This window comes from Anser anser (genome assembly GCF_964211835.1).
Source record: "Anser anser genome assembly, chromosome: 7".
In the NCBI taxonomy this organism is placed as follows: Eukaryota; Metazoa; Chordata; class Aves; order Anseriformes; family Anatidae; genus Anser; species Anser anser.
The window spans coordinates 28,105,230-28,127,590 of record NC_139727.1 but is presented as its reverse complement, the minus strand read 5'-3'; the positions used below and the strand labels follow the sequence as shown (position 1 = coordinate 28,127,590).

At 44.7% G+C, this 22,361-nt stretch overlaps 1 protein-coding gene and 1 long non-coding RNA gene across 6 annotated transcripts in view; both read right to left on the bottom strand.

Moving 5' to 3' along the window:
- The window catches only part of WBP1L (WW domain binding protein 1 like), a 58,264-nt gene that overhangs the window by 35,188 nt on the left and 715 nt on the right, over nucleotides 1-22,361 (bottom strand). The window contains exons 1-2 of one of the 5 annotated variants that reach the window (XM_083844817.1): nucleotides 14,310-14,327; nucleotides 6,993-7,139 (exon numbers count right to left, since the gene is read on the bottom strand). The exons of 1 other annotated variant lie outside the window; for it this stretch is intronic. In XM_083844817.1, coding sequence (XP_083700943.1) covers nucleotides 6,993-7,019 — 27 coding nt within the window. In that variant the 5' untranslated portion in view covers nucleotides 7,020-7,139; nucleotides 14,310-14,327. Of the gene's footprint in view, nucleotides 1-6,992; nucleotides 7,140-14,309; nucleotides 14,370-18,349; nucleotides 18,527-22,361 lie in introns of those variants that run through there. 3 more of the 5 variants (XM_083844813.1, XM_083844816.1, XM_083844819.1) reach the window with 3 other exon arrangements.
- On the bottom strand, nucleotides 1,259-6,996 carry LOC310902782. The gene is made up of 2 exons (XR_014586997.1): nucleotides 6,860-6,996; nucleotides 1,259-5,547 (listed from the first exon to the last, which is right to left on the bottom strand). It is a non-coding gene; the product is annotated as an uncharacterized lncRNA (long non-coding RNA).

The following is a 22,361-nucleotide window of genomic DNA, read 5'->3' as shown; positions in this document are numbered from 1 at the left end:
GCAGTCAGCTGTGGTGCCACTGCCTCAAAAGGCAATGCCATCTCATGCTGCACACTCTTCAAAAGTTAGGATGTTCTCCCCATTAACATTAATCCAGGCCTTTGTGCAAGACAAGGCAGCAGATCTTCTCTGCTAAAGCAATTTCTTCTTCTCCACTAAGAAGCGGACACCTGATTGCAGTCATCTTCTTAGCCTAGCTCACCTGGAAAATTGCTCCAATCCTTCCTAAGCTGCTTTCAGAAGACAAAAGCAGCCTTTTTTTTTTTCAAAGGCCACAGGGATTAAATCTTAGTTTTACTCTTTTCAGCCTCCAACTTAACCACTTCTCAAAATGTGGGATCCAAAACTGCATACAGCACTTACAAGTACAGAGTACTACAACAGCCCTACGTAGGACACTTCTATTACTACATCATAAAATATTTGTGTTTTTTTTCCAGCAGCTCTGCTCCATTTCTGATGCATCCTCCCTCTATTTGCCTTTCTCTTCACATTTACTTACCGACTTTGGTGCCAGGTTTCACATCATTTCTCCAGGTTCTTCTCCCACCATCAAAAATACATGCAAGCCTCCAGCTTCATCTCAAGCACTTTGCGTCCCAAACTGTTGGCACAGAGGTGGAACAGACCTCTCCAGGACCCCCTCACCTTTACAGACTATTCGTTAGCATGTATTCCAGTCACTTAATGAACCCACTGTACTGTAATTTAATCCTGAAGATGGATCTCTACACAGCATCCCATAAGCGACAGTCCCTCAGTCAGGTTGGATTGGGAAAAATCCATTGAATCAAACAAATTAGATTCATTTTTCCCCCCATGAGGTCATTCCTGATGAAGTCCCACTGCTTATATCTCCTGTTGCCTTATAGATGCTTATAAAGTCTTCATCAATTTATTCCAATACTTACTGGAACCTGGAAGAAAGCTACTAAGTTCAGAAATGGCTGTGTCTACATCTGTAAATGCTCAGCAGTAAATTTCACGAGGCCCTAATGATTTCACATTTTTCTAGCTTTTTCTTCTGCATTTTCTTCCTTTGCTTTTGGCCCCTTTATACTTCATACTCATTTTAATTTGTGCAGGATTACATCTTGGAGTTTGTGTGTTTTCTGGATTTCCCCACACACCCAAAGGACCAAAAGAGCAAAACCTATCAGTCTGTACATCAGTTACTGAGTTACTGTTTGAGTTACTGTTTATCCACCTTCCTCATTAAACTCTAGATTAATACTTTCCTTTTTTTTTTCCACCTTCAACTTTTAACACCATATTTGCAGAACATTTTCTTAAGCCTTTGAGTGTTCCTCCCTAGCTGCAATACAATTGTTAGACCAAAGGTGAACTATATGATAAGTAAAGTCTTCATTATCCCTTCTGTTTTGGAAGACTGATTTTATTAGATGGCTCTACCATCAGCAAAAAATAATGCCTATAACAATAAATATCAAGATCCCTTTGAAAAATCAGATGTTAGACTGCTTAAAATGTATACCTCATTCGTGCAATTAATTCAGCATAAACCAAGAGCATGACTACCTTTTAAAGTGTCAGCACTCAGCAGGCTATTTCCTGAAGTCTGACCTCATGCTGAGTTGAAGTCACCATAAAGAAAAATAAATGACCGTCAAAAACGTCCCCAAATTGTGAGGAAATTCGAGCAAAGTTCCACTCAAAAAATATAAAGCAATCTTTTGTAAATGCAGAAGCTCATTAGTGAAAGGGGACTTGTATCTGCCAAAGTGAGCCAGCAGCACCAGTGGCTCAGTGTGTCTACCAAGCACCAAAAGAGGCCCTTACAGATGCTTAAATGGACTCAGTTTGGAACCCCGATCAATAACAGAGGTAAATCAAGCAGCTTCGCTATCGACCAAGCACGCTGGACCGGGTTTAGCTCTCTACATGCAGTTATTGCACTGCTGAAGCGTGCACTAGGAGGCTTTGGGCTGTTATTGTGCCTTACAGTCACATAGCTCTGAATGATGAGCCCCTCTGCACTTCTTCTTTCAAGGCAGGCTGAAGGAAGCGCAACCCTGCTGCTTCCTCATTAGTGTAAAGCACTGCTGCCAATTTGTCTGCAACGAGCTCTCAAACTGCCCTGAGGGATAAGAACCTCTGAAAGCTCAGCAAATGCACGGAAAATGCTCCTTCCTCAACTCCCGAGGAGCAGAAAGATGCACCTGTAGCTCCTGCAGTCTATAAATTGCATCTGCTTTGCAAGTCCTGGGGCTGCTTCCAGCAGCTCTCGCCAGATTCTCATGCAGGTCCTCCACTTCTTGTCCCTCTCATCCGGCTCAGCTGGAAGAAAACTGGATGCACACAGATGTCCCTTGTGAGTCGCATCCTCAGGTATGAGGTATGCCAACTTAAGACAAGGGTTTGACAGAGAGCCCAGATCTCTGAAGTGTGATAACTCTGCCAGAGCCATCCTGCCAGCTCCATAAATCCCGGTATTTTGCAAATTAACAGGGCAATCTGAAATAAGATTCCTTTCTGAAGGACAAGCTGGTGTTTTATAGGTTTTGTTCTATTCCAGGGCATTGCCCTAGATGGATTAACTGCACAAGCACACAAACTGTTGATGGGCCACTACAGATGCCAAGCATTCAGTGAAGGCAGGAGATGCTAATGCCAGCTAATGACAGGACCATTTTCACAAGACAATCCCCACAGTCCTAGTTTTCATATGGATTGTGCCTAGCACAAACCAGCCACTTTTGCACAGAAGATTTATTCTCAGGAAAAAAATTACACAGTGGGTCACCTCTCTTAGAGACCCTAGTCTCTTCAAGAAGGGTCAATATTTATTACATCCCTCCTTAAAAGAAGTCTTACCAAGAATCAGAAATGAAAGGACACCTTCCAATGGCACAGATTGAGACATTCTGTCAAGATCTGAATGCTTTTGCCATGTCTTTCACCAACGCAGCACAAGACTCAAAAGCATTACTCAAAATGAAGGTGAACGTAAATTTACCAAATTTGAGTCAGAAAGATTTTCCGAATCTTAATTGACATTTATAGCCAGCCAACAAAATATGAAAATCTGACAACTAAAGGAAAGAGCATTACCCAATGTATTTCCCCCCACGCACGCACTTATACGCTGAGAACTGCATCAAAACTTGTTTTTGTAATAATTTCTTCATGAGACAGTTGGGCTTTAGTGATCTAGGAAGTGGTGGATAAGCCTCGAGAACTGAAAATGTTTTTGGTACGCTTTCTCATTTCTCCCCAGGGAATCTTATGCTTCAGAGGAATATTAACGTGAAGTATTTAAAATATTTTGTGGACTGTTTATAACCTAATGACTCCAAATGTAGCCTTAAATGCCGTTCCACCACGAGTTAGCTATGTTCAGCAGTTTGAGCAGAGCAGCACAGCCTCTCAGGCAGCCCACTGCCACCACTCTCCCATTTGTTTCGTTCAAGCAGTTTCACATAACACAGTTATCTCACACCGGTATCAGTAAAACACTGCCCAGAATCAAGCCAATATAAAACCCAAGGTTGCATTGTTAACTAGTAGAGTTATTCCAAGGACTAGTATTTGGAAACGCCTGTTCACAGGTACAGCCAAAGCTGAAAAAAATGCAGCTTCAGGTCTTACTTAAACGTACCTTAACCATTAAACCCAGCATTTGCCTGGAAAACAAATTTTGAAAGAAACACTTCAATCCTTCATAAAAAAAAAAAAAAAGCAAAAATTCATATGGTTCCCACTGGGTACACTTACTATAAATCAAGGCACCTTTCTGGAAGCTCAATACGTATATGCTAAATGAAAATAAAACGTCTTTTATGGCTTCACAACCAGAATTTGAAAAGCAAGGAGCTGCAGGAGTTAAGGCTTTCATCTCAATGTTAGTTTAGCCAGTTATACATCCCGACAGCTTAAAAAAATATATATTTAAGAAGGAAAGTGTTACAATCTGTGAAGTCAATACTTGTGTTAAAAATACTCATGGAAAAATCAAGCTGTTTGCTTTCCAGAAGCCACTATTTGGTCTTTTCTACTTTTTCAAATTAGAAGAGGCCTTTGCAGAATTATAAATAAAGCACAAAGTTCCACGTGACTTTCCCATATGTAGTTTTTCAACAGCCAAGTGATTTCCCTTCTCCCATCCCCACTGTTTGCATACCACGGCGGTGTTTGCCAAGTCTCAACTTACAAATTTGGCTTCAAAATTCTCAAAACCAAGAAAATAAAGATTTTGTTAATATCCTTTAATCACAGAGGTGCTTCATAAGAAAGGTTAAACCGTGGAGAGAAGGAAGACCAAAAAAAGAAAAGTCATATGTTTTGCCATCAATTTACAAGGGATGTCACTGTAGCAGTACAGAAGATGTGGGAAATGGTGAGAATGCCAATATTAGCTTCTCTGAGCTTTTAAGTGCAGTATATTTAGCCTTCCCACTTCTCCACGTGTTCAGGGAGCACAAAATGCTCTTCACCCATTGAACAAACAAGCAGACCTAAGCCAAAAAGTGAAAAAGTTGGGTTAAGAGAGCATCTCAGTTTTATCCCACTAGGTCTGCTGGCAGACACAGTGTACAGAAGGGATTTTCCAGTCTGCTGCCTTTCTGGTTGCCTTCATTCCCACCACAATGTCTGAATATTTGAAAGCCCAATTTCCAAACAGCTCCCATGCTATGCATCACATCCAGAAGACTTGTGGAGGTGACCTGAAACCGAGCCTTCAGCTTTCTGAAGGGTAAAACATCCGGCCACATCTACAAGGAGCAACGTGGCAGGGAATTCCGAGCTGGGAGGAGGCAGCAGGCAAGGCTGAAGAGCACAAAGTGGGGCAACAGAAAGGATCATGTCCCAGAGGAATAAGCAGGGTACAAAGCACAGAACTGGCCTTCCCTTGAACAAGTAGGGCAGTCTAACAAGGAAGACAAGAAAGTCACCTGCCACCTAACATTAAGACTACCATGTTAGACAATGCCCCAAAGCAGAAGTTGGAGACACGTTCTTCCCAGGACACCAAAGTATCTCTTTTCCAGTCTGAGCTGCAGCACAACATTCATTCCTACTGACCTCACTTTTCCCCTTGGATGAGGAACACACCCAGGAGACTATCTTGATCAATGCAATCTCAGAAAGTCCTTCACCTCGTGGACGAGAGCAAATCTCACAGCATGACAGAAACCGACTCCGGGACAGCTTGAAATTCTCATGTTTTATTGAACCTATATCAAGTCTTACTAATATCTAAATACTGCTTTGACACCAGGAGTGAACAAAACACGGTGGTGGGCTGGTGACGACCTGCAGCTTTGCTTGACATGACCCCCAGTCTGCATCGTGAAAGCCTAGCACCGAGACTCGTATTAAGACGCTGCACTCACACCAAAGGGGGTCAAAAAGGCTGCTCAACCCTATGAGTAAAGGTGTTCTCTGGTCCTACATACGGCCTGAAAAGCGAGAGGAAAGAGGTTCTTTGTTCTTTGCAGCCTCATTCAGTTGTGCTTGACGCCTGCGTGCCTCCTAAGTTACGGCCACTTCCTGTTGACAGATACGTCCTTCTGCAATCTATTTCATCTGTTTTCAAAAAGACAGATAACATTTTTTAACATTAGCCATTTTTTCCTGTAAGACAAATTATGGCCTTTATGTAACACACGATCAGGACTCCAAATGACTTGTGGTCCATCTCCAAATTACACTGAACTTTATGTTTGGCACTCACTATTTTCTGTTCCTTTTGTTTTCCATCAGCAGAATAAGAATAGCATTTATCATATCAGACGCGGAGGCAGAGTCATTAACATTTGAAGATAATATCTATTATTTTACACTGTGCAAAAGGCTGGACATGTTTTTTCATGTTAGTTCAGTGTCTGCATATGTATGAAAAAGTACCAGGATTCATACCTAAGTAAAAGATCACAGGTTTCAGAATTGGACATTGCATGACTGAATGATTGGTCCATAATGAGGGAAAACAGATAAAGTCATCATCCCATTTGTGAAAACTAGCAATTGTAGATGACAACTGTATTTTTAGGGCCAATCTTCAGACAATTAGCAGAGAAAATTGGGCAACTTCCTCTAATTTATCCCCATCCTAGGCCAAGGATCAGAAAAAAAAATCCTAATTAAAAAAAAATCAAAATAACTTTTTTTTTCAGTCCACAACAGCAAGGAGACTGAAAGCATAACTCACCCTAATAACTTTCTGTAAAGGGAGGATTAATGATAGTAAACACCAGATTTATATTTTCCCTTGCAACTTGCCAATCTTGCCATGACTCAGAAAAAAAGTTTCCTTTGTACTTCAGTAGCTCTCCATTTTCAGTCTCCAGCAAAAAGATGGATAATAATTTATGAAGATTTCTAGCTATGCACTGTTTCGGGTTGCAATCACAGCTACAGGCCAAAAACCAGAGACTTAAGACATAGACCAAAGTTGTTTAGTGGTATTCCTTTGCTAAGCCAGAACCTTAATACTGCCTTTATTAAGCAAATCAGCATTTAAGAGAGGCAGAAAGCTCAATGCTTCTGAGATACTTGATGGTAACAGAATATTTTAAGTAGGAAATAATAAATATAATCCCAATTGTCTCTGAGATAACCAGGGAGATGGTAGCAATAAGCGGCATCAGGAATGAAAACGAATGACCTCGGAACGTCTCCCAAATTGCCAGGAAATCAGAACTACATGAACAAAGACTGGTAGTTCCCTCCCCACCCCTTGCAGGGTACACATATAAAAACTTATAAATAAGACAGACAGCACTGAAATCTCAGTCAAAAAATGCCACAGTGATAACTCAGGTTCTATGGGTGGTATTTTTTACTGTCATTAAAAATATATATTTTTTTAATCTTTTTTTTCCTCCTGTCTCCATACCTCATAAATACTTTTTGTACCTCAAAACACTGAGGAAAGTCACCAGTGATTTCCCATGGCAGCAGATGCACAGGAAGCCAACTCAGATCCTAACTTCTCAACTTAGGAGCACAAAGAAAGAGAACACTTGTACCGGCTTTAACATCTCTTTTCTTCGCATCTTCAAGTCTCTGCTAACAGACTCTAACAACCAGGACACCAGAATTCATACTTCAGCATCTTCAACTTCTTTCCTGAAGGACTCCAGCTACTGACTCCTGATACGCTGCCAACCCGGTCCCTGAAACAAGCCAGAGAGCGTTCAGGAAACATTCGGGAGAAGGTTGGGAAGTAAGAAGTAGTTGCAAGCAGGTCCCAGCGTACAAGAGGTCAGGGCCCTGACCGTAGGGATTCATGAGGCTTTCTATATCCCAATTATCCCAACAAAATTGCAAGGATTAGCCAACCTTTGAAAAATGAATCAACAAAGATGAACTGCAAAGCTGTGAGGGCCCACGCGACTGAACTATCTCAGGCCCTGCACAGTCCGGAGAGTTATCCTAAGTATTCAATTTCACCCTAAACTGAAGTCTGCATCTCCTATCTAGAAACCTGACATTAAAGGCAAGATTTAGATACGAAATTTCATACAAAGATTTTGATCTGAATTCTGGAAGAAACAAGGAAAAACCCAAGCAACCGACCAACCTTTTGGGTGAAGAGCAGCTGCCTTGAAGAATTTGAAAAGTACTTTGTCCAGAACTGTTTGTTACCATCCCAAGCGCTCTCCCTGCATTTCAACATCAAAACATCTCTCTCTCCAAAATCTATTTCTTCCTGTTTTCTTCAAAGGCTGTCGCAATTCAAAAGTCATAGGAAGGCACACCAATAATACCAGACTTGACTGACGCATACTTTTTTCTGCCAAATGAAGTCTCCTTTCTGCTTTGCATCCTATGCACTGAGCCACCCACTCCTCTGGGAAGATGCTACTTTTATTTCTGCTGAAGCACTGGGAACCACACACAGATTTACAACCACATACAACCATACATAAAAATCAAACAGGAATTTTTGCTATAGAAAAATCTGCTTCTAGTCTTAGCTTCCACTTGAGCCCTTAATTCTGAGTAGCAAACATTGTTTTTAGTTTAAGCAACTACGCATAAATCTTGATGAAAGGTGTCAGGGGTATAAAAATATCCATTACCACTCTGGACTAGATTTGAACCGGTGACCTAATGATGTGACACTCGATAGTTCTTTAACAGGCCTGTGATCACAGAGATTCGCATCAGCAAATACTTAAATCCCAGGAGATGATACTTCCTGGGGATAAAAATGTTAGATAAATGAAATCTTCAGAAATAAGAGCTTCTAGATTTGCGCAACTCCAAAAAGCAATAAAATGCAAAGAGTGGTCACCAGATTCCCATGAGCTTCTGGAAGATCCTTATATTGCGTGTATACAAGCAGACAACTTTGTGCCAAAAGTCACAACTCACAAAGCTCAGCTTTCATTACTAGACAGAGGTAGACAGAAAAAAAACAAGAAAGGCATCCCTCATGTCTTTAGAAACACACCAAAAAATCAAGGCACGTTTTGGATCAAAATGCACAAACAACTCCACTTGGAGTCAATGATACAAAACTAATATTGGCACCATCTGTCCATCAACTATATCGTACCGGATATGCAGAGCCTGGCATCTAATATCTATCCTACCAGAACCATTCGGGCTCTTCATTTATTATTTTTAATCCACGAACCTCGCACCAGCATCCCGGAGCTGTGCCAGCAGAGGTAGGTGCAGCTCCCGGCGAGGCACACACGTGTTTCTCACCTGGTTTCGCAGAGGCATTGGCTGAAAGCAGCAATCAAGTTTCCTCTCGAGGTGAAGCATCCTGTAATATTTTATTAGGTTGCAAAAATTTCGCCGCGGTACATCTGCTGGAGAGGCAGACCGACCGAAAGCACAATCAACGATTCCCATCAGAGGGAACATCCTGTTTAACATTTTTTAAAGTGCTGCATGGGCACAGGTGCTTCATTTCACTGGAGAGCCTCCACATAAAGAAGTTTCCCAATCAATAGCAGTATTTTCAATCTCCCTGATGAAAAATAATACTCCCCTGAATAGCCACCCGCCCCCCTCCCTGCACACGTGAGTAAACTCAGCCACAAGTGCGACCATTACTGCAAAAGGCCTCTCGAGAAAAAGCATCTGTACGGCTCTCTGCCTGCCTGGGGGATGCGAGTCCTTCTGCTGGCTTTGTTTATAAGCTACAGATGTATTTCAGATGCCCTACGCTCGCTCATTCAAGCACCCCAGACACACCAGCCAAAAGCCTTTTGCCATCCATGGGAAGACGGTCACGTTCTCGGTTTGTACCCAAGAGGCATGCAATTTAGGGTTTGCCCAGAAAAGCTGCTTATTGTTGTTAATTTTAACAATATCATACATATAATCAAAAGTTTCAAAAAAAAAAGGAAAGGAAAATGTAACATAGATTATAAAGACAGAAGCGATAAATCTTCCAAAAGCATCAAAAAAGATCGCAGTAAAGCTTTTAAGGGTAAGGAACCTGGTTTCATAAACACACTCTCGATTAACCCTTTTGCAGCTTCAGGAAAGATACGATCTCTGCTGTTGCTGAGCACGTCTGCCAGAGCTTGCCAAGGAAAGCATGAGCAAGCAGCTTCAAAGGCAGAATGACGTACCTATGGCAGTAAACCCTAATCCTTGCTGTGGAAACCACGCAATTGAAGTTAGTCATAGAAAATGGGATTAGAAACTCTAAAACAAAACAAGGGGCCGGAGGAACTAGCAGTCGTCCCAGGATCATGTTGAAAATCTTGAGCAACTTTTAAACAGCTACTCTCAGGGACGATGAAGAGAATAAGACTAAGACTAACATCTCTCACAGGAAACCTTCAGTGGATGGGGATAAGGACCAGGTCGGCCTAAAACCTTACACATCAATCCTGCATGGATGCATGGCAAGGAGCGGAGCTGCCAGCGAACAACCCTACCGCCTCCTCCAGGAATTCAAGGGCACGGACCCCTAGCAAAAAGCCTATGTGACTTGCCCATACAAAACATGGCAAGGATCAAAGCAGCTGGTGCTTTGTAGATCAGAGCGGTGACCCACACACCGCGTGCAGGGACAGAGGATCAGTTTTGGAAGCTATCTGGGAAGTACAGCAATCTTCTTTCCACGGTTCATAATGTTGTGCAGATACACATGTCCAAAAATGCTGCAATTGCTCAAGTGACCATTTTGGTAGCACCCTACAGAGCACAAGGCAGTAATGCAGAAGTTGGGATTTCTGAGGCAATCCTCCAAGGAGACACAGTCAACGTGACTTTCAGAAGCTCCCCATGTTTCTCGCACGCTAACATCCTGGACAACAATGCTGGATATTTTCCAAAGACCAGACCTAACTCAAATTACAAGTTTACACAGCCCACGTGAAATTCAGGTTTTGAAGAACGTGCGTTTTCATTTTAGGATAAGCTGATTTTCTAACTCAAGACAATCTTTGAAAAATAAACTGCGTCTGCACATGGGGTCAGGATGAGATCCTAAAACAACTGTTTGTTTGAAGGAGCTTCCCTGGCCCTCTCACTATCAGAGAAGCTTCATTTGCAAGTACCAAGTATTCAATTCCTGATCATTTCAGTAGAGAAAATAAAGAGAACACGAAGACTTGCATCAGGAAAAGGAAGGCAGGAGAAGGAACAAAGACGACCAAGGAGAGAAAATAATACCGTGAGAAAAAAAAAAGGAAAGAAGAAAAGGCAGACTCTCATGATCGAAGTGTTGATGAAATCTGCTCCTGGTCGATACGGAATGTGGCCATAAGGTACCAGCCGATAGTCTGATGACAGAGGGCATATTCTCCCTTTGATCATTCTCCAGTGTCCCTGGAAATCCACCGGGGCTTGAAGAGGCATCAGGTCTCTGAGAGATGAGTATCTAACCTAGCACGCAGACCATGAATGGAAGTACAAGTGTTTCTTCCCCTCCTCCCAGGACTATCACTTGCATTTAATGGAGTCTGAGTGGTCGGATTTCAGCGAGCTCCCCCACTTTCTGCCCAGACGTCAGGCTCCTTTTTCCTTTAGAAAGGCCTCAGTGAGATCCCTGTCACCAAAATGGAAAGGAAACAGGAAAATATCCTAGGTACCACAGCTTACACGCAGGTCCTCATGCTGCACAAATTCACGGCGAGAGCAGAATGGCTGCGTTATCTTCCATTTATCGCTGACATTTCCATGCAAGTCTTTTCTCCTTTGCAGCCTAGCAGATTCCAGCAGATCCCCGCAGAAGAGTGACCTTGCAGCAACGAGAAACCATATAACAATACCAGGTAGTACCCAAATCCAAGGTCGTAGCAGTTTCAAGTAAGGCATATACGAGCGGAGAAGACTGGGAGCTGCTTATCTGGAGTCCCTGCAGGGAAAGGGCAAAGGCACTTGAGGACCACCCTACAGAAACCTCAAAGGTTTCAAACCAGACCTGCACACGGACCCAGAGAAACTACAGGAATTCTGCTTCCACCAGCTGCAGGATCCTGATCAAAGGGCAGAGACTCTTCCCTATACTTGGTCAAAAAATTGAAAGAAAATGAAGTTAGGGCATTTCACACTCAGTCTCCTGAAAGATGAAAGCAAAGAGGGGATTTTTTTTAAGTACTTGCTTAGAAGTTCAAAAAAAAAAAAAGTCCTCTTAGCTTTCTTTCTGTGTTTAGGCAGAGACTTTTGTATTTCCAGTGTTGCGAAATAGAAGAAAACAAATCTACTTTGCCTACACAGCAGTGCCAACCAGGAAAAAAAAAAGCCACAAAAGCTTGTATAAATACATGCATGTCCCTAAAACAGATGCACCTATCAAAGCACTGTTTAAAGTTGTTTCAAGTTGGGAGCCTACCTGAGCTTTGTGTTTGCTGTTAAGAACAATTTTATTCAAAGTAATAACCAGAATTGAAACCAAGTAAGAAATAATGAACTTGGTTTTAATTGGTTTCAAGAAACGCAATTTGCAAACGCTCCCCATAGCCAGCTATTGAATACACGAGTTGACAGAGCCCAGAAGGCACTGTGATGAGTGACTTAAGTGGAGGCACCCTACACCCACCAGCATTCCTGCTGAATGAATGTGAAATCTGCAAGAATTGCTTTTATTTATCTTACTAGAAGCGTTTCTTGGAAGGTCTGGAAAAATTTATTTCAGATGGATTTTTCAGCTGAGAACAAAGTTGCATTTATTATAATTACGCACTCTCCGATGTGGCCGGCCTTGCTGAGAAAGAACATTAAATTCAGCTGCACACAAACTCACGGAAGTGACCTTTTGAATGAAAATGCTGCAACAAGAGACTTGTAGAGCATTCTCACTAAATAATACCCTACTGTCTGCAGCTTGCAGATTAGTGCTCAGACCACTGATTTCAGCTGCTACTTACACAGGCACAAGTCCACACGAGGTCAATCAGCTGAGAATAAATCATGTTTGCTGTAGACTACAATATGGAGAACTGTACTTGGGAAACTTACTCAGTCTCTGGTCCAGTTCGGTTTTCTGAACTTTTATTAAGCATCATGCAACAGCATAACCTTGCAAGGCACTTGAAAGAGGTCTCTTCTGCAGGACACCCACTATCTAATTTAAATAAGAGGATCAAAGGTGTTATTGACACACACAGCACCACCTCTCACTTTGATGAGAGCAATGAATGCAAGGAGGAACACCCACCACCCAGGCAGAATTACCCTGCTTGCTCTTTTCAGAAGGACAGGAGGGTTATCTGAAAGCCCAAGCAGGTGAGGATGGAGGCACGTTAGCCCTAAAGAACTAGGAAGTCAACCTAGCAGGTTTGTTTCATCGCCTAAGTGAAAGGAGAAATGTGAAATGGCAAGCAGTGCTTGTTTGGACACGGAGAATGTGTTTCTGGTGTGCAAATATAAAGCATCCTCCTTAAATACAGCAGATCGTCTTACTCTTCAAAGAAAGGTTGGGCATTATGAAACGTAACCCATCCTCTGAAGAACGTGAAGCAGATGTCTGAGCCTTCGCAGCAGCTGGGTTGCTGGGCAGTCAAATTCCCTGCTGCCAAAGAAAGCAAGGCAAGCCTGCGTGCTGACATCCACATCTCAGGGGCATTTGGAAGCCGCTCTGCCTGCCTGGCCCAAAACCATCATACAAGGACAGGACCAGCTGGCAGCCGGCTCTGGGCTCCCTTTCCCCTTCCCTCTCCACGGTACGTACGGCAGGCTCTCGTGGTTCATGGCCATTGGAAGATTGTTGGTTCGTGGTTCACAGGGCTAGAAAAGAAGCTGTCCTGTTCCGAGCATCTGTGAATTTTTCAAGCCAAAATGCACCATCAAAACAGTCTGTGTTAGTCTTGCAGCAAGCTCTCGTTTCACAGCTCTGCTCACTGAACCTGCTGGTTTAGTCTCGAGTTTGCGTTTCTCTGTGCTGTTGCCTCCAAGGGGGAATACAATACATCGAATTCAACTTCCTGACTACAGAACCAATTAACCAGGAATTGCAAAGCAAGAAAAGCTTTTGCTTGGAATATTCGTTCTCTGTGCTGCAGCAAACACAGCACGTGCCATTTGTGAGGTGCACAAAAGCTTGACCCTCGTGTGTCTTCGCATGTTGATTATTTACAGTAATGCCTCCCAGACAAATGGAAGAACAGGCCCCACTCAAGCACGGCAGAAGCCAAGAACCATAAAACCGTGTCTGAACAATTAGGTAAAGTTTGACCATACTACTTGAGGCTATTGAAAACCTCTAGACCGAAACCTTGCAGAAGAAAACTAGGAGTTTCTTCGTTAACAATTAATAATTTAAACCTGAAAACTCCCCATCTAGGCCTCCAGCTGAAGAGGAAAACTATGCACTATGTATACACCAGATAACACAAAATTTCCTTGTATTTTGACACACAAAAAAACCCCACAGCTCATAGTATATTCACCATCTAAAATGATGACATTAAGACAAAAAATATGAAATTGTTTGCTTAATATTAAATGATAAGCCAGGATCAGCGTTGAAGAGTTCTTGCAAAAAGCAGCAGCGTACCAAAGAAAGGACACGGAAGCACACCGTGGCTTTTAAAAATCATTATTTTTTGATAATATTTCAAAATTCACCATCAAAAAAACCCTGCCAGCAGCTAAACCCAAGGCATTTTCTTAAAAAAAAAATAAAAATAAAAATCAATTTTTCCCCTCATCTTCCCCCTTCCCACTAAACCACCGAGACACTTCATTGTCAAGAGCTCTCACCACCAGCGAACATGCAAAATGCCTGCTGTTGGGGCAGGAGAAAGATGACAAGCACAGCGTAAGACCCATAAGTGAACGAGTTAATGGGTTGAACTTGGAAAAAGCAGTATTATTAAAGCCTATTTCTTTCATTAAGGATGTTAGTTAAAAGTATAAACAAGCTTTACCTTGCACCCCGTCCCGCAGGAAAGGGAAGTGCCTTCAGAAGAGCTGTTGGCAGGCAGTGCCTGTGTGAGAGAAGAGCTAGTGATAAGAAGAGCTCTCACAGCAAGGGTACAAACAAACAAAATTTAGGGTCATTCATTCAAGAGTCTGTCCCAACTTTTAAAATGCCTTAAGAGCTTATGGTTTCCTACGAAGAGCAATGAAACTATGAGGAGCAAAATCACTCCAGACTTCCCTGAATTCATCTTTTAATGCAAGGATGGTCCTTGGACTTGGCCAAGGGACAGGCCTAGGGGCACGGAACAGGTCAGAGAAGAAAACTCCCTACTCGTTTCCACAGCCTAACCATTCTCCGGTGGTTTAGTACGATCACATACTCTGGGAAGACCTGGGAAGGACAGGGATACAAGGACAGAGCACAACAGCAAGAAAATCTGTAAAATAACAAGCCACAAACATGAGAGATTTAACAATCAAGCAGATGAGATGTAAAAGATTCCTAGCGGATGCTCCTTTTCCCTACAAAAGAGGAACAGAACAATGAGACAAAAAACAATACAGCCAAAAAAGGAGAAATAAATTAGGAGATAACTCTTGTTTTTGACACTGCAATTTAAGACAGGCTTTGTCTGAGTCCAAGTGCTAAGTGTCAGTAAACGGAGACAATCAGCAGTGACAGATGTCTGCAAGCCTGTTTTATCTAAGCTTCAGATCACAGGAGGCTGGAGAGTCGAATGAAAGCTGTTCGTGAAGTTTGCTTCTTCTACAGAGACAGAAGTCAAAATGACAAGGTAATTTGAAGACAACACAATGCACACGCAACCCTCCTCCTCCTCTTCAGCCTTCGCTGTTTGAAAAGCGGTCTGCGGCCCAACAAACGAGACAACCGGTGACAAAAGGACCAATTCATCACACAGAGACCCAGACATTAGTCATAACCTTCACACACAGTCAGGTAGCTGCATTAAATGCTTTCCAAGCACAGAGCAAAGGTCCTTCTGATTGTATCTGAAGAAAAGACTTTCCTCCCCACAAGAAGAGGGGGGCACTTTTGGGAGCTTTCCCCATGCGATTACAGCGATTGATCCACAGGAGGGGATGAAAGCAGCTCAACGCCACGGCCTTGAAGATACTGCAGTCTTAGAAGTTTTGCCCAGTCTCTACAATATCCCTGTATAATGCCCACCGCCCCTTCCAGCCCTTCCCCTGGGGATGCTGCCAGCCAGTGTTTAACCCTCTCATTCCACACTGGTCGCTCCCAATTCCTATTTCAGCCAGCTGGGACTGATTTGCTGCCCCCAGCTAGTGCAAATACTGTCCCCAAGACCCTTTTCGAGACCCTTTTATGCAAGGTAACAGCCTGAACTTCCACTGGAGGCAGAAGACATGCGGCTCCTGCGGTTGCCTGTTGGCCATCACTGGCCACCTGGGATTTAAAGAGGATCCCACATCGGGAAAAAGTTTCTTTTTAAAACATGCAACTACCAAAGTGGCATTAACAAGTAAGCACTTACTACAAAGAGTCAGGACACAAGTGAAAAGCACAAATCGGTTCTGCTTATTAAAAAGCCTCTGCAACGTCTGCTGGCATGCCATGAACGTGTGAGTTTCCTCCTGCTTCCAACAGGCAATGCTTGACACCTCTCACGCAGGGAAAGCTCAAGATGGATGGCGAGATTCCTGGCAAAACACACTCTTCATAACCGTCTCTACAGCTTATCAGCCTCTTCCCCTTCAATTTGTTGTTCAGCCAGCAGGAGACAAAAAAAGAAAAATTAAAGCAGCTCTGTAACCACTGGAGCTCCGTAAAGCCGACCTCCCATCAGTTTGTTCCACAAGGCTGATTGACTTTGCAGCCTAGCCAACTGTGAGCACTGACTGAAGCTTTTCCAGAAGCCAGAGCATATATCAAGCCAGTCAATCACCATTTCCCAAATTTCCTAGTGCTTAATAAGCTAGCAAGGGTAGCTTCTCACTCAGTGATGACTCCCTGTTTTCTTAAGATCTCTTTGGGTCTGCCTGTTTTCAGAAGTTCTGTAGAAATCTTAGGCATCTTTGAGGTCTCTTTGTATCAGATTCAGTTGGACAACGGCTTCAAAATTAATTAATAGGGAGGCAGATACTGATGACTGCATGACCTCCTTCTGTGAACTTGTCTTTGCATCAACAGAATCCACTGTTTGCCTGGGTAAAGTCACTCGCCACCCCACAACAGGACTTTGGCAAATCAGTATTTTGACAGGCGCCCCTAGCCTCGAGTAAAGCCAAGACTCAGTTTTTGCTTTTGATCACGATCCCTCCCAGACTGCAAAAAAATAAAATAAAATTGACCTCTGCTCTTGAGTTGCCTCTGAAATTCCCATCAATGTCTTGTGCACACCAGAACTAGAGATGAAATAAAAACACATCACCACTAGGAGCAATGAACTTCCACCTCATAGTAACGCAGAAGATTAAAGAGGAAAGAAGAAGGGAGAATCCTTTCCTTTTCTGCTAGCGGCTCTTTCACCTCTTTAAGCAAACTCCTTCCTCTGCTTGTCCTAAGGACTGCACTCAGGACCCTGAGGTCCCGAGCCCCATGAGGAAAGGGTTTCTTCTGTTCTTGTTCCCTAAACCGACCACCCTATGGCTTGTATGTACTGGTAGCTGCTCATCATACCCACCGACTCCTTTGCAGCCCATTATCAGCAAGAGGTCAGCAGCATTTTAAATGGCAGAAGCTCTTTTCCCCAACACACTGGTGAGTTCTTCTGCGCTTACGTGGTTACTTGCTAGCACGCTGCCAGCGCACCGTCAATGGCTGGATTTGCTGTATAACGTGCTGGCACAGAAGTGGTTGGGAAGAAGGAAGAGTCAGGAAACTGCATCTAAATCTCCTATCTCAAAAAAAAAAAAAACAGGACAGAAGGGTGATGTTAAGTGAAAGGAAACAGCAGCACGCTCCTTTGTGCACACCACCATCATTGAAAGGACAAGGGCATGTCAGACATCCTATTTTCTCTTGCTGGTTTGGAGTCAACTCAGGTGATGACGTTAAGTTTGCAGACCTTCTCCTGCAAACAAGCAACACCCCAAGCTGCCTCTGCACAAAATAAAATCTCCCCTCTCTCTGTGCAGGTGGCATTACACTGTTTGGCCTGCTGCATCAGCCTGTGAGCTGCACACATCGCCCCGCCTTGCACCCAGCAAGCTCCCTCCTGCACAGTGCTGTGACGGCTTCACAAGGCATTGCAGGGACTATGGGGTCACCTAAAAATAATACTGGGGGCAGTGGTCCTGCTGGTAATCACGTTGTCAGAAGAGAATCAAGTTCCTCCTTATCCTAGCAGGTAAATGGCAAATCACTGCAGCACCTTGAGCCTTCCTTTGCAGTCAAACAAAATTATGCAAAAGCACGGAAAAGCATCATTTGTGACAGCCACACCAATCGCTCCTTGTCACAGGCAAAGCACGGGTCTGCAATTCCTGCTCAGCAAGCCTGTTCTCCCCAAGCCAGCTGTTATTTCAGGCGTGTGCTACGCGTACTGTTCACAGGCCACGCGAGAATTCAACTCTCAGAGCTCCACTGCCGCAGCACCTGAGTGTCGGCATCTCAAAACCTATCTTGCCAGCCATGGGTTTTGTAGCCACACAAAAGGGGGATGGAGGGACCTGTGTCCCCCACCAGCACCTCTCCGTGAAGTCATCCAGAGGCACCGTCCAACGCTCCGCGCTCAATTCCTTCCAGCTCAGAAGCAAGGACCAAAACCTTGCAAGCAGGACGCCTGCAACGAGCGTCTCTGCCCTGCCATGACTAACGGTCCTGCTGAGATCGTCTGCCACCGGCCCTGACTCAAAGACTGCTTTGGGGACATCCTTTCCCCTGTGTTGCAAAAACAGGGACACAACCCTGTCAGGAGCAGCTCGCCCAGATGCCTTGGATTAGCGAGCCCACTGAGACAAACGCAGGACAGGAACGCGTCCAGCCATAAGGTCACCAGCTAAATGCATTAAGAAATTGAGGAGATTCTTATGCAGCTAACCAGAAAGGGCAAATTCTTACCTTGTGCCCCGTAAAACAGGGCAGTGCAGATTAGAGGGACACCCCCAAACTTGCACGTTGTCCGGAGGCAGAACAAAAGGCCACTGTAGCTCTGCGTTAGCGAGGCTCCAGGATGCGCTCGGCAAGGACGGGTTTGCACAGGCACAGCCACGACCAAAGGGCACAGCACAGACACCGCTGGGTGGAGAACGAGGCCAGACGATCAGCCCATCACTAGCTTTTTGCTATAAGCTAAGGACTACCCAATCCTGCCAGCCCTCCAGATATGACTCAAAAAAAGGCAAAAAGAAAGAGTGAGCATTCTGCATTTACTAAATACAGATTGCGAGGAAACACGGACTGTCACCCACGTACCTGTTAATTCCCTCCTAACACCACAGAGAGACAAAAGCCAGCTTCAGCACCACGTTGGTTTAATACAGAGGAGCAGTTTCCAGCTCTACCAGCAGAAGAGCAGCGACCGCTGAGGACAGCGTCCCTTGGAACCCAAGGGGATGCCATCTGCTGGACGCTGCCGCTAACCAGGCGGGGTGACCCGGCCCGACCCTGCCTCGCCGAGAGGGTGGAAAAATCCCCTGGCAGAGGAAACTTTCCGAGTTCCCCCACAGCGCAGCACAGCTCCACAGAAGCTGCCCGAGTTTATTCTGCAGGGGTTGTTAGGTTTTTGTTACTTAGCGTTTGGAGGGTGGCGAGGAAATTCTCGGAGTGGCAATTACAGGACCCAGGCGCGGAGTCGCTTAAGCCACCCCGAAGAAAATTGCCACACTCGTACCCAGGAGGCACCGGACACTTTCAGACCAGGCTTTTTTCCCCATCTGCTGCACAGCTGCAAGGAGAAATTCCTACAGCGTTGTGTGCGATTGTGAGGGCAATTCACCAGTGGAAGAATTTTAATCAGTGGGAAAGCGTGCTCTGCAGATGAGACACTGGAGTTCACGGTGGTATAATCATCGTGGTACGAGCAGTCCTTAATCCAATCTGCACAGTTATCCCGAGGTTCTGCTCCGAACAAGTACAGGACGTACTTTGATCTCTGCTGCCTCCTGCCAAAACCGTGGAAATCGGCAAGCCAAAACCCAAGAATCCCAACGATACCATGGCAGACCGAATGCAAGCCTATGGCTGTACAAGCAGCTCTCCTCCTGAAGGACCCACGGCGTTTCAGGAAGCACGGGAGTGCAGCTGCAACTACCTACCTACACCTTAATCAGAAAAAAAAGGCTTGTATTTAGAGATGAGCCTAAGATGTGGGTGACTGTAACTCCACTGCTCACAGACTACCTGAAGTGATGCTCTCAAGGGCAGCCGCGCTCTCGGACGAAGCAGCACGGTAAGCCCGTGTCGGTGCCATCGGAGGTGTGGTGACAGCGAGAGCACAGCCCTGAGCGGGAACACTGCGACGGCCACGCCAAGTCCTTCCTCAAAGCACAGATCCGTCCCCTCTGTCGCCAGCGATGAATCATCCCTCAAATCGCAGCACTTGGAGCAAACTCTTTAATTTGGGATGAAATGGGCCTTTAAGAAGAGCTTGCTTCCATCAGCTTTTGGCTCAGAACCACCTTATTAGAGAAGGACGAATTCCTCGGACTCGTCACATAGTTAGCATTCACTTAAATCTCTTGTTTTTAAAGAAAACAACAGTAGAGAAAACTATGTGATAATTAAGCTGCTTGCAGTGGGAAGCAGGCAGACAGTTAAGGCAGGCAAATAACCTTTGGTCTGCCCTGTGGAGACATACTACAATAGAATTATGATTAATGTTAAAAGTTTTTCATTACAAAAATTAATCAAGCTTGTTTTTAAAAGATATTAGTTTCTTACTTCCTCTCTTCCTCAAGCTGAGAGGACAGCACACAGCTCAGGTGTGCAGTTAAGGCAACAAGAGTGGAGTCATAAATGAACCCAGAGAGGTTTCTTCTTCCTGCGACACTTACCCTGACTTTATTTTTGTTATATAATTGCAGCATATCTTCCCTAATCTACATAGAGGTGCTTCAACGTCTGTTAACAGAGTTTTGTGCTCTCATTACAAATGCAATTGCACCGAACAGTCACGGACACAGTTACAGCTTTAACTTGGACTCGGGATGGTGCTGAGCTAATTATTTTCATTCTCCTCCATCCGCCACCTGAAACAAGTCTTAATTAAAAGAAAGGTCTTTTAAGATCCGAGACAGCCTGGACTTATTTTAACCTGCAAAATCAGACCCTCTCGCACAGTACAGCATGTTCTCGGGAATGTTTGTTCAGTGCGGCTAGGCAGCACAGCTCCACCTCCCGAATTATTTAGAGGACACACTTCCTGCAGCACCTCCCAGCCTCAGACCACCAGGTCTGCAGGACAGGATTTAGAGGTGAGGCACAGACCCCGAACAACACGCCCTCCCCAGAAGAAGCAAGCAGGGCATGGCGAGCGTCTGAAACGTGCATGGAAGCAGGCAGCAATCACGAGAGGCAGCACGGGCAGAGGACGAGAACCAAACACTGCCAGGGGTTCAGCTAAAAAAGCAGGAACCCTTGGCGCAGAGACCTTCCAAGTCCAGCACCGCCCCATCTCCCCAAGCCCATCAGCTCCAAGGAAATCATACTCTGAGGCAACACGAAAGCAGACCAAGTTTTCCTACGCGCTCATTTTCAAGATCCTACATTACCGCTGTCTTTTTTGAGTGGGTTGCTGTCAATCTGTAGCATGCTGCGAGATAATATCAGCCTTTTGACAGACAGAGTCTACATTAAGATCTAAAATAAACCGCGTGAGTTTTATATAGACAAACTACGAAAAGAAAATGAGTAAAAGACGCATCCGCATCTAAGCGCTCTAAAGAAAACACAGGCTGCCAAAGCTCTTCTCCCCCACCATCATGTACTGTACCACCCAAGACTTGCTATTTTAGGATTATTTTCCGGTGCACTGATTGGAGAGGGTATCTACAAGTCATCCACACAACTATTCCACAAGCAAGCTTACTGTATGAATGCTTCTCATTCCTCCTGCTTTTTCTCATCCTCCTTCTCTACCTCCTATTCCTTTCCTCCACCTGGTCCTTGACTAATGTATATAGGCTGTACAGGCCAGGGAGCTTCTTTATTCAGTCTTCAAAGCAGGTATAGTATTTTAATTGGCATGTATAGGGTTGAACTTTCACAGCTTTTGTACAGGCGATCCTACCACTAGACCACCGCTCACAGCTGGAACGCCACAACACCACGCGCTTATATTCATTTAGTTTATGTACCTCAGCTTGATGACGAAATGAAGCAAGCACTAAGACTTCCACCAGTCTGAGGCAGTGGAGACAACACGAAAAGCACAGTCTTGCACCTGGCTCCCTAGGGCAGCAATGGCTCAATCATAGCCTCAGTGCAACCAAAGGGAATTTGGGATGGCACTACCAACACTACCAAGCCGTTAAAGTCCATCTGTTGCTTTCAGTACGCTGAAAAGAAGAAGGAAACTTAAAGGGGTGGTGACATCTGTAGCTATCAACAAACTCCTCACCTCCACCTGCTGCAGGAGCATCAGGAAGCTTCTCTACGGATGCCTTCCCGAAGGGATGCTCCATACCTGCGTCCCCATGACATTAAACACCGTACAACCCACAGCACCCGTGACCTACAGTCACGGATCAGCATCCCACGGCTCAGACCTTCAACAAACGCAAAATTCAATTCGCACCTCCTACGTAAGCCACCGCAGCAGGTCAGAAGCCATCATACTCAACCTATGATGTACAGGGGGTACAAAAGACACCGGGACTGCGCAGAAAACAAGCTCCTGGCCACGCACGGGACACTCGGCCTAGAAGAGCCATCTCCAAGTGACACCGGGCGCACGCAGCCAGGCGAGGAAGGACGGCAGGCTCCTGCACTGGGTGCAGCCAGGGCACAGGGCAGGGATGACAGGGAGCAAGTTAACGTCATGGGATCCTTCCCAGTCACAAATTGACTTCTGGGGACCCTTCCCAGTCACAAATTGACTTCTGGGGACCCTTCCCAGTCACAAATTGACTTC